The following is a 12,078-nucleotide window of genomic DNA, read 5'->3' as shown; positions in this document are numbered from 1 at the left end:
ACCATCCAATTAACTACATAAAAATAAGAGTTTACGAACAACAATACTAAGGAAAATAATGTCATGTGATGAAAAAAATATTTTATTATAGTAACCCTATGAGCTTTAATGCATACGATATGACATATTGCACATACAAGAAGTGTGCATGTGTGTAGGAATTACCTTGGGCATACGAGGAACAAGCTTAAGGCCTATATTTAGGTGGCAAAAGATAGTGCCAATTGACCTATAATGTGATAGGGGGCCTTCAATGTTTCCAACTGATATGAAAGGGCAAGAGTTCTCATTGTAAAGGGGCCTTTGGAGCTCCAACTTTGGATAAGTTGTTGTCCTTAAATGTATCTTTCCCACTTCAAACAAGGAATGCTCCTAAACTTATTAAATTTACAAACTTGAATTGAAGAACATATTTGAGCAATGTAAGCCATAGTACGTAAAATTCGTGTTCGTCTGCCATATCATTCGTTTTCATACGTTGGAAAACGAACACGAATGATATGCAAATATTCGTGTGTTTTTTTTTTTTCATTTTTTTCATTTTTTTTTCATTTTTTTTCATTTTTTTTCAATTTTTTTTCAATTTTTTCCAATTTTTCCCTCTTTTCTCCCTTTTCCTCTGCACTAACGTTACGCTCTCTTCTCCTCTACAACCTAGCCTCAAACGATTTGCGATTCTGCAGAGTGCATTCAACCTTCAGGTATATTCAGTGTAGAAATATGGTTTTAATTTCAGTGATGAAATTTCTGTGCTGAAAAATCAGAAATTTCTGTGCTAAAAAATCAGAAATTTCAGTGATGATTGAAATTTCAGAAATTTCAATCATCACTGAAATTTCTGAAATTTTGTGATGAAATTTCTAAAATTTCTGTGATGAAATTTCATCTTTCAGAAATTTCGTGATGAAATTTCATCATTGAAATTTCTGTGATGAAATTTCATCACTGAAATTTTTGAAATTTCAATAATTTCAGAAATTTCTTGATGAAAATTTTAAAATTTCATCACTGAAATTTCTGTGATGTAATGTCTGAAATTTTTGAAGATGATGATATCACCTTGAATGAAGATTAGGAATGCTCGTTTTGATGTAACACCTCATTGAGGATTTTTTTGGAGACTAGGCATTTTGGGTAGTTGTTATTAGAATTTACGAAAAAAAGCATATTGTTATTAAGAAGGTAATATGTTTTTTTTTTGCAATTTTTAAAAATTTTTTTCCGTGAAAAAATGTTTACCTTATAGTAAACCATTTATCCAAAAGTATGGTATTTATCATTCATACCATACTTCAGAAAATTTGATTGAAATTTCGTTGATGAAATTTCATCACAGAAATTTCTGATTTTTTAGCACAGAAATTTCTGATTTTTTAGCACAGAAATTTCTGATTTTTCAGCACAGAAATTTCATCACTGAAATTAAAACCATATTTCTACACTAAATATACCTGAAGGTTGAATGCACTCTGCAGAATCGCAAATCGTTTGAGGCTAGGTTGTAGAGGAGAAGAGAGCGTAACGTTAGTGCAGAGGAAAAGGGAGAAAAGAGGGAAAAATTGAAAAAAATTGAAAAAAAAATGAAAAAAAATGAAAAAAAAAACGAAAAAAATGAAAAAAAAACACACACGAATATTTGCATATCATTCGTGTTCGTTTTCCAACGTATGAAAACGAATGATATGGCAGACGAACACGAATTTTACGTACTATGGTTCATACTATGATGTAAGCAATACAATCCACCATCGATTGGCCCAAAAATGACCTGTAATTACATGAAACCATTTCCTTTCTTGCCAAGGCCTTGCATAGAGGAAAACCTTGATGTTTGATTCATAAGCAGGGCCTGAATTTGACGGGTTGGTCTTTAAGTTTTTTGACGGGCACTTTTTAAAGATGTATGTCATATGACACGAGAGTGCCAAAACTAAAATGTCATTTGACATACAAGTTTTAATAATGAAAAGCATATTATGCTTGAACTATAGAAAGTATACAAAGATACACAAATAAACATAACTACCTCACAAAGATAATGAAATCATACAAATTGAATATTTAAATCATCATATATTTCTTAAAACCCAAAAAACACAAAAAATGTTTATCATACCGTGACTCCTCATATTAAGCATTGTAAAATATGTGTCTACTTCAATGATAATATCCTTCTCTCTTTTTCTTCATACCAAAGGTTAAATATATCCCTCCAACAAATGTTTGATGTATCTTGAGCATTCAAGGATATAAAGATCAAAGCATCTAAAGTTTCCAAAGATAAACCGTTTCTAATATCATTTTTTATGGTATTTTGACGTGAAAAACCTCGTTCACATGCTGCTGTACTAATAGGAATAGTCATACATAGTTGCCCCAATTGCATAATACCCGGAAATAATTGCCACCAAGATTGTGCTTTGCAACAAATATCCCATGCATCATGCATTCCTCTTCCTTTAGCAATTCTAACAAGCATACCAACAAAATCTTCTCGTTCATTGAAGCATCTTTTCATGTCAACAATTTGCCTATCAATATTAAACTTCCCAATAAGTTTGTGCATTTCGTTGTCTTTTTCTTTCTTTCATTTTCCTCAATGGGATATGAAGATGGATTAAACAACTTTACAACATTGAAAATGTAACATCCGGGAAACGATTGTTTAAGGCATCAATAACATGTTGGACAAAGTCCTTTCCAATGCTAATGCATTCATCCAAACTACCATTTTCCACATTACCATGAAACATATTCAAGTTGAAATCACTATCTTCATTCTCACTATCAAGACCACTCACTAGTCTTCTTGATCGTTTTGTTACCTCCTCTGGGTTTGGAATTGGTATAAACTTCAATGGATGTGAATGAGTAACATTATCACATCCAATCATAGTTCTAGCCATACGTCTCAAACGTGTCATACTCATACGTGAATATTCGTATCATACTCATACGTGAAATGGTTCCAAGTATGATTGGAATCCATTCGTCTATATTTATATTTATATTTATTTTTATTACTCTAAATTTTTTTAAAAAAATATGAAAAATAGAAAATAATCAAGATTTTTATAGACAAAAATCAAGACCTTAAATTCATTGAAAACTAACAAAATAGCATCCAAAGTTCTAAACATGAACCAAAATTTATCCAAAGTTCAAAACTTCAAACATGAACATTAACCTAGAAAGTAGCTCTAACCTCTAAATTTATAGTACTAATTGTTAATCCACGCCTCTCTACTCTTGAGGTGCATTGTCAAAGTTAACATCTTGCCCATCATCATCATCTTCGTCAAAATCCTCATTAACCATAGTTGCATGTTGACTTTGCAATACCAAAAGCCTATCATCATCTTCTTCTTTATTAATCATATCCAAAGTCACTTCTATACGGCATGAATCTCTTTCTTTGACTTTCTTTAATAGACGATGGTTTGTATGCAAGTATACTAGCTTCTCTATATGATCATGACTCAACCTATTTCTCCTCTTAGTGTGTATCAATGAAAAGGTACTCCAATTTCTCTCACATGGAGATGCATAAGTACCTTGAGAAAGCACTCGTATTGCAAGTTTACTTAAATTTGGGGTTTCTCCTCCAAATAATTCCCACCACTTAACACCATCTTTCATTCTAGTAGGATCATTTGAAGGTGGAAGTTGAAAAATACCCTTCTCTTTAGTTTTATAAGCATGACACTCATCTAATAAATTACCTTGCATCTTAATGTCACCATTTGCATATCGCATAATGGTGTCTATCCAACTAGCATTCACCACATTATCAAAAACTTGAGAATTTTCCCACCAAATTGGATGTAAGAGGTATCCAATTGCATGTAATGGTGAATGTAACATTTTGCATCTATCCATGCATAATCCCCTAATTTCATCAAGCAACATGTTATTGATTCCTTGCATTTTATTTATTTCTTCTATCATTCTTCGTGTACATTCATATATCAACCCCATTGTTGCACCTTCTCTATCCGCCAATCGCAACACTTTTAAAATTGGTGAGCATATTTCCACTATCATCTTTACATTTGACCAAAAGGAAGCATTCAATATTATCGAAACTACTTCTTCTGCATGTTGAGTTTTAGATCCCTTCCATTGGCTTAGAATATTAAAGATATACTCCCCCGTTTTACATTCTCCACTTGTATCCACCGACCTCAAAAACACTGAACCAAACATTGATGAAGCTAGAACATTAATTATTGGTCTACTTCTAGTATCTGACCAACCATCACTCACTATAGTGCATCCATATATTTTCCATTTCTCTTTGATGCATGAAAGTTTATCTTCAACAACTTTTACTTCTTCATCTAAGTGCCTCTTTCCCAATTGGAAAGAACTTGGTGGCTTATATGACGGACCAACCTTTGCAATTGCTTGAACCATATCATGAAAAAAGGAACTATCAACCTTAAGATGTGGAATATCCTCTACAAAAAAGAATCTTCTCACTGATTCATCGGCATTCTTATTCAAACTTTTTTGCCAAGAGATTTGTAAGGATCCACTAGTATTCTCAATTTTCCTCTTCTTACATGATGAAGATGACATGTCAACTACAGATGCACAAGTAGGTGGCACAACATTGGCATTAGATGTACTTACATCGACATTATTCTCACTTTCTGCAATAGAATTTTCATTAGCATTAGTACTTTCATGAGCATCCACATCCAATATCAATTTCTTTATCTCATCTTTTATTGCTCCAGTGACTTTGCGGCATTTATCCACACCTTGTCCTTTTAGCCCCAAAAGATGGGCTTTGATTCGGTGTGGACCACCAGCAAACACGTGCTTGCAATGTTTGCATTCATTTATATGCATTCCTTTATCGTTTCTCTTCACGACGATAACGTGGTCCCATAAAAAGCTCTTTTGTTTGCCCATACTACAATCACATTGATTTATAAATCAACAATTTAGTAAGTGAGTTAATAAATCTACAATCACATTGATATGAATATAAAAAAAAAACATTAGAAAACTACAATTACATTGATTTAATAAAACTACAATCCTTTTGAAGTGCTTTTCCTTCTCAAAGTTTAGAATGATTCTCTCACCTTAGAATGCAAATATTAAAACATTTGAACAAGGTGAAATTTGTTTGGTATGATAATTGCAAACATGTCCTTCCAAGGAGATTTGCAAACAAATTGTCCATAGTACATACACAAAAACATCTTTTGCCAAAGCTTAAGGCGAAGCGGAAGATGTACACATCAAAGTATGCATGCCTTATTATTTTATCTTTCTTTGAAATAAAGATGACATGATTTTTTAAAAGCAATGAAGATAGCTTTGAGACAATGGAAACTTCATTCCCTCATGGTTTGTAAAATTTAGTGAGCCATCTTGCACATTTTAAGAGAATATATACACACTTGTAAATTTAAAACAACTTGATCAAACAATATATACACATCTTTGCATTTTTTTGTTTTTCACCTCAGTCCACGACTCCACTTAGATTGTGTAAAATGAAGAAGAAATTGCACAGCATATTGCTCAGTTTCGGAGAAATTGCAAAGCATATTGCACAATTTCGGAGAAATTGCACTTAGATTGTGTAAAATGAAGAAGAAATTGCACAACATATTGCTCAATTTCGGAGAAATTGCACAGCATATTGCACAGCATATTGCTCAGTAAGTGCAGACGAATGGGAAGGTGGGAGTACATACCTGTGGCTGCTGCTGCGCTGCTGAGAGAGTAGTACGTAATTAGTTTCCAGGCTCCAGCTGCAGCAATTAGTTCTCCTATCTCCTCCTCAAATTAGACAGACAAATCTCTCTATGTGTGCCTCTGCTTCTAAGTTCTAACTCTCAGACTCAGACTCTCAGAAAATCAGACTCAGACTCAGACTCACGAGTCACGACTCACTCGGATCCTCAGTCTCGACTCTCGACTCTCACAACGTTAACGCATCAGAAAAAACCCCCCCAAAAAACCCCCCCAAAAAAAAACCCAAAAAAAACCCCAAAAAAAATAAAAAAAAAACCAAAAATAAAAATAAAAATTGGCAAACGAATATCGCGTATCATACGCGTACGTTTGCAAACGTTCACGTACGTCCAATAAATGGGACGTACGCGAATATTAGGAACTATGCATCCAATATATGTGAGTATGCCATCTTTCACATTATGTAGAAAGTTTGCAAGAAACATACACCCGATGCCAAATGTTTCACAAGATACATATCGTCTTCAAAGTTTCTCATGGATGATATCCAAGTGAACACCAAGCATAGTTACATCCATTAATTCCCTTTGGAACTGCTCATTTAATTTATTTAATTCCACAAGAATATCTGCCAATAGGCGTAACATAAATTGCACTTGGAATATAGTAGCATACTCGTACCATTTTTTCTCATGTTTTTCCCATTGTTCTAAAATTGCAGGCATAAGTGTAACTAGTCTCTCCATTACTTGGCCTCAAGATAACCATCTTATGGAGTGAATTTTAAGCACCTTCAAATCACCCTTACCATGTTGTTTCATTATTTCTTTTAGCTCCTTGTGTCTATTAGTTGACTTTCCCAACCAAGAGTATATACCTTATTTGCAAATGCATCAAGGAAGCTAAACACATGTGCATGAGAAATTATATATGCATCTTTTATGGCAAGTGCTTCACGATGTGCAATGCAATGCACTCCCAAAATATTAGGCATCATGGATTGAAACTTAGAAATTGCTCCATTGTTCTTACCTACCATAGATGATGCCCCATCACTTGCAAAAGCCACTAGTTTTTTAAATCTAAATTGCTCTCCAAAATGAATTCATTGATAGTATTATAGATACCTTCAGCTTTCCCATTTTCCACCGAAAGAAGACGCACAAATTTACATTGTGGCTCCCCTTTGCCACCTTCACTTCAGTACAAGACATAGATAATGAGGTGTTTTTCCAATGTCTGATCGGTGCTTTTATCAATCAAGATGGAGAAAAATGGACTTCCACGAATTTCATCATACAAGAGTTTTCTTGTGTGGTTCTTAATAGCCATTAAGAATTCTCTTGCAGATTTAGCATTAGCATGATCACCATATTCATTTGAGGCAGGGGCATTTGGAGTACCAAGTTCTCTTTGTAACTGACATTGTTTTACATATTTCTCTAATGGAATATCATTACAAGCATAAAAATGAACCAACTTCATGCATAAGATTATCCTCTCATTTTTTAAATGCATGATTTTTGAAATTTTGTCATCCATTGGGCCTTTCACATTTGCATTTTCCTTTTGTATCTTTACATGATACATAGCACTTGCTATCACATGGTCGGATGACTTCGAATGCTCATTCAATGATGACAATTGCATGCTAAGTGATCCACCATCTGTAAAAACATTATTCCTTCTCGCATCTTCATGTTAACGCTTAGGGCCGGGCAATGGCCTAACACAGGGTGTCTACGGAAGACACTTCACCAAAGGGTGTTACGGCAAGAGGATTAGACTCAACGCTTAATCCGACTTAATTAGGTTACTTAGCAAGATCATCCTTAATAATGACACGCGTAAGATATAACAATGAATGCAGAACGACAATTAACACAGAGAGATAAAAACACTAATCTTTATTAATTATCCGCTCCTCATTACATTGTATCCGGGCCTTTAAATAGGTTTCCAGTCCGTAGTACAAAATGGTGCCATCATCACCTGTTCGGGATCGGTCCGGATCCGGAACGGCATACCGAATCCGGTCCGTCCGTCCACACTAATAGCTTACTTACAACCATTCCTAATAATTAATTAACTCCTTCGTTTCACACTCTGGACTCCTTTGCCGGCCGGTAACACATGGCACGCCCGTGGGACAGTACCTTGTACGTCGAATCCACCATCCGACCCTTGCTATTCTTCGTCCAAAATATCCAGAATGCTTTGTTCGAGAGTCTCCAATGGTTCATCTGGAATTGGTTGTTGTTGTTGTTGTGGTTGTTGTTGCTGCTCCGTTGATGGCTGCTGCGATTGGTCCTTTGGTGGCTGCTACGGCTGCTCCTTCGTTTGATGCTCTGACACCGACGTTTCCGTCGTTGCTCCCTCTGTCGTAGTGGTCTCCGGTTGACTGGTTCCGGCCTGGCCCTTGGCTGGCGACGGTTCCTCATCACTAAGGTTAACCGTTGCCGCTTCCCGTGCTTTTTCTTCCCGAACTCGGGACCGCTCGTTGCTTTCAAACTGGATTTGAGTGTCCAACCTATCATCGTCTAGTTGAGCTACAAGTTGCCGGACCTGCACCAGCTGTTCATCCGCCAGGACTTGGAAGTCTTCAGCCAGCTCGTCCCGTATGGCGGTGAAGTCCTCGGAAGTCAACATGTAACAATCATCTCCTTCCTTCCGCCGGTTTGCCACGTCTGCCCGTAGCAATTGGAGTTCCGCTGTATTTTGTGCCCACTTTGTCCACCATCGTACGGAGCTTTCGTCAATCAAGCGTTTTGTCTGATTCAGCCATGCCCGGAGGATGCACTCAATCCGGCCTGTTCCCATCTGTGATTTGATCTCCGCAACTTGTCGTTCCTCCTTCAATTGCTTGATGATTTTGACGTTGTCTTCCGCCTGCTCCTTGTAATGCGTCAATTGCCTTTGATAATGTGCTTTGTAATTTTTGCAATATCGTTGACGCTCTCTCCTTTTCTTCCTACTGCTGCCTCTAGAGTTCCATCCGGACCTTCTCCGCCTCGTCCAACCGTCTTGTATTTTCCGCTCGTTCGTCGGCGAGCGTCGTCTGTCGCAGCCTGATCAACTTCCTGTTGGAGCTCGGCCACCCGTTCCTTATGCTCCGTTTCCAGCCGTTTGTAGTCCCGGTGCAGGTGCTCAAAATCATCTGTCTTTTGCTTGAGTCGTGCGTTGATCTATCGACGGGCCCGATCCTCGTGGTCCTTCTGCTGGCGGAGCTCCTCCTTTAGCCGTTCAATTTCTGTTTCTGCCGTCTTCCGCAGCTTGTCCTTTTCCTGCAGCACTTTGTCTTTTTCCTCCCTTAGCCGGTCGTACGCTTGATGGCCTTTCCGGAGGCTCTCCTCTGCCCGGCGGAGGTTCTCAGCAGTCTTCTTTAATTCTGCTTCGGCCGCTGTCTTCAATTCCCGTTCACGGCTCCTTAGCGCTTCTTGTGCGGCAAGTTCATCTCTCAATTCCGCAAGCTCTTGGGCTTGCGCCGCATCTCTCTGTGTGACGGTTTTCGTTGCCGGGGTCTTATTAGTATGTGCAGGTTGGTCTGGTTCTTTATTCTGTACACTTACCGGAGTCACCGGTGCCTGGATCTGTGTTGCCGTTAAGGCCATTTTGGCCATTTTTGCCGTGACCTGATCCAAGTCTTTTTCAAGGCACCGGATTCTGGACCGGGCCGTCTCTAGTTGTTCGGTTGTGACGAGCAACCGTTCGCTTTGTGCTCTTTCTTCCGCCTCAATATACCCCACTGCTCCGGCAATCTGTTCGCCTATCCACCGGAGCCACAGGCTACCGGTGCATTGTTGTTGCGCTTGCACGGAGGTTTGACGGATGGGCTCGCTTGTGGATGGGTGGTCCCGCCTGATTGCGCCGAGTTACAATTCCGTTTCTGGCCGTGGACCATCCTGTTGTCCTGGTTCCCCTTGCGCTTCTTCTTGGTTGGCCGAGGGAGGCTGCATTGACCTTTCCGGCTCTGGCGGAATGGGACTTGCCGGTGCTGCCGGTGGTGTAGGGGCTTCTGATTCCGGTGCCATGCGCACCGGTTCCGGTTCCTCCCTTGGCGTGGGAGTCTCAGTATGGGGAGCTGGTGTTCCCTCCGTTTGAGGGTCCGAACGTTTCCCAGCTGCCTCAACGGTCCTTGCCGACGACCGTCACTGGAGGTGCTCCGTAGGCTCCTCCTCTATTTCCTCTTCCTGAGTCCCGGTATTGAGTTTTGCCACCAAGGGGTCTGCTTCTCTGTTCACCGGTTGGCGGAGTGTAACCTTTACGGGTCGTACTGGTGGTTCCTCCTGCGCATCCGTTGGCCGCTTCCGGCTGGCGCTCTCCTTTCCCGCCTATTCTTCGTCCGCCGCCTTCCCCTTAGTGGCCTTAGAGGCCAACAACTGTTGTCTTTTGGAAGCAGTCTTTGGGGTGCCGTCCGCCACTCTTCCTCGCTTCTTGGGCTAGACGGGCTGGACGGGCTGGACGGGTGGCACAAGCAAGGTGAGCCACTGCATTACTACGTGCCATATCCTCTGTCCTTCTCGGCCTTCTTTACCGTCTTTTCCTCTGACGATCTCGATCGCCGCACACAAACCGTCTGCGATCAATACCGGCTAATCCACCTTGATCCCTTCATAGGTGGCGATGATCATCCCTGCCCGGTTCTGCGGCATGACAGGGGGTCTAGGATACACATGGCCGTATTCGTGGAGCACACGAGCAATCTCACGGAACAACATATCTCTGCCGCCCTGTGTCCGGTAGCCCTTGTTGGCTAGGGAGTACTCACCAAAATACTTGATGAGTTGCTCTGAGGTCGGATTGTCAATCGTGAGTATGCCTCCCTCTGGAAGGCTTGTTAACGCACGGATCACCTCCGCCGTTATGACCTTTGTGTCGATTTCTTTGATCACCTTGTCGGCTTCTTTGTGTGGCGGTACCTCCATAATCGTCAAGAAGCCCTCGAGCCAGTGTTGCTTTAGCCATTTCTTGGCGGCTTCTGACAGCGTTTGTGGGTCCATGTCTATGTCGAGGTCGGATTGTGGTGGCGAGGTTGGATGGTGATGAGAGTGAGATTGAGAGAGAGAGAGAGTTCAGAAAGCGGGGGTTCTCTGTGCGTAGGTTCTCGTTTGATGATCTTCCAACGCCTTGGTGCTTCTGTGCTCCTAGGTTCGCGAAAGTAGAGGGTCTCCACGCGTAGTGGTTTTTCTCTGTGCATTCTGGCGCCTTTTTCGAGTGTGTGCACATCGTGTACTAAAATAGCATTATGTCCTGTGGTGGCGCTTAAATGCCTACTACGTACCTTTTCGCTCCTCGCTCTCTCGTCCATTCATACCTTGCTTTTGCATGATTACTTTGCTTTTATTTATTTATTATTTATTAATGTAGTGTGAGGTTACTTGTCCGTTGGTCCTATCGGACCCGTACCGGCCTCATTCTCCCCAGTTACCGGCTCGCCGTCTTGGTGGTTGCCGTTTCCGCACCGGTGTCGGTCCTTTGCTCAAATGGGTTCTTGGGCATCGGTCCTCTATATGGCTTCAATCAGAATCCGTTGACCCATTTGCCTAGCACTTCGCCGCCAAGTGTCCCTAACTGGTAGGACCCATTATACTCACGTGTCAGCCAATACGGGCCGGTCCATCTAAACCGTAGTTTACCCGGCATCTTGCCCATCCGGGTCTGAAATACTAACACCGGCTTGCCGATTACGAACATTTTTTCATTTCTTTTCCTGTGCCGGTCGACAAATGCTTTCCGTCGTCGTTGTTCCAATTCTAAGTGCAGGATGCTTGCCAGTCGTTGTTCCTCGAGTTCACACAGCGTTGTTAACCGTATTGCCTCCGACTCCTTCTCGTTCAACCGTTCCCGTAGCTGGATCCGTAAGCTGGGTACTTGGAATTCCACCGGCATTACCGCCGCTAGTCCGAACGCTAACCGGAACGGTGTTGTTCGGATGCTCGTTTTATATGTTGTCCGGTATGCCCAAAGCGCGCTATGTAGCTTGGTATCCCAATCCGTTCAGTTTTCGTTGACGATATTCCGGAGGATATTCTGGAGCGTTTTGTTCGTCGATTCAGCTAACCCGTTTGCTTGGGGATAGTATGGTGTGCTCCGTTTATGGACAACGGCATAGAATGTCGTCAGGCTTTCAACTACTTGGCCGAGAAAGTGCCCCCCTTGATCGCTTATTAATTCGATAGGGCATCCGTAACGGCACCAGATGTATTCATATAGAAATTTTGCCATTGACGTTGCGGTGTTGTCTCTTAAGGCTTTGGCCTCCACCCATTTCGTGCAGTAATCCATCGCGACGATGACGTACCGATTACCTGTTCTCATTGCCGGTGGTTTGAACGGTCCAACAAAGTCCAGCCCCCACTT

At 40.8% G+C, this 12,078-nt stretch overlaps 1 protein-coding gene and 1 pseudogene across 1 annotated transcript; both read right to left on the bottom strand.

Annotated features, from left to right (window-relative positions):
* Window positions 1–3,213: 3,213 nt before the first annotated feature.
* LOC147865813 (uncharacterized) lies at window positions 3,214–4,115 on the bottom strand. The gene has a single exon (XM_087317474.1). It carries the CDS (start codon window positions 4,042–4,044, stop codon window positions 3,244–3,246), a length of 801 nt encoding a protein of 266 aa, XP_087173600.1. The 5' UTR covers window positions 4,045–4,115; the 3' UTR covers window positions 3,214–3,243.
* A 2,127-nt stretch (window positions 4,116–6,242) lies between these two features.
* LOC147865812 (uncharacterized) lies at window positions 6,243–6,947 on the bottom strand (annotated as a pseudogene).
* Between the last annotated feature and the right edge of the window lie 5,131 nt (window positions 6,948–12,078).

This window comes from Azolla caroliniana, unplaced genomic scaffold, assembly GCF_043228905.1.
Source record: "Azolla caroliniana isolate FFs.n. ecotype wild unplaced genomic scaffold, voAzoCaro1.0.p SCAF_3, whole genome shotgun sequence".
In the NCBI taxonomy this organism is placed as follows: domain Eukaryota; kingdom Viridiplantae; phylum Streptophyta; class Polypodiopsida; order Salviniales; family Salviniaceae; genus Azolla; species Azolla caroliniana.
The sequence above is the reverse complement of the archived record's forward strand: the minus strand, read 5'-3'. Positions and strand labels throughout refer to the sequence as shown.

Bases quoted from the DNA above. Each gene is read 5' to 3' on its own strand.
- LOC147865813 (XM_087317474.1), bottom strand. From the start codon at position 4,044: ATGATAGTGGAAATATGCTCACCAATTTTAAAAGTGTTGCGATTGGCG.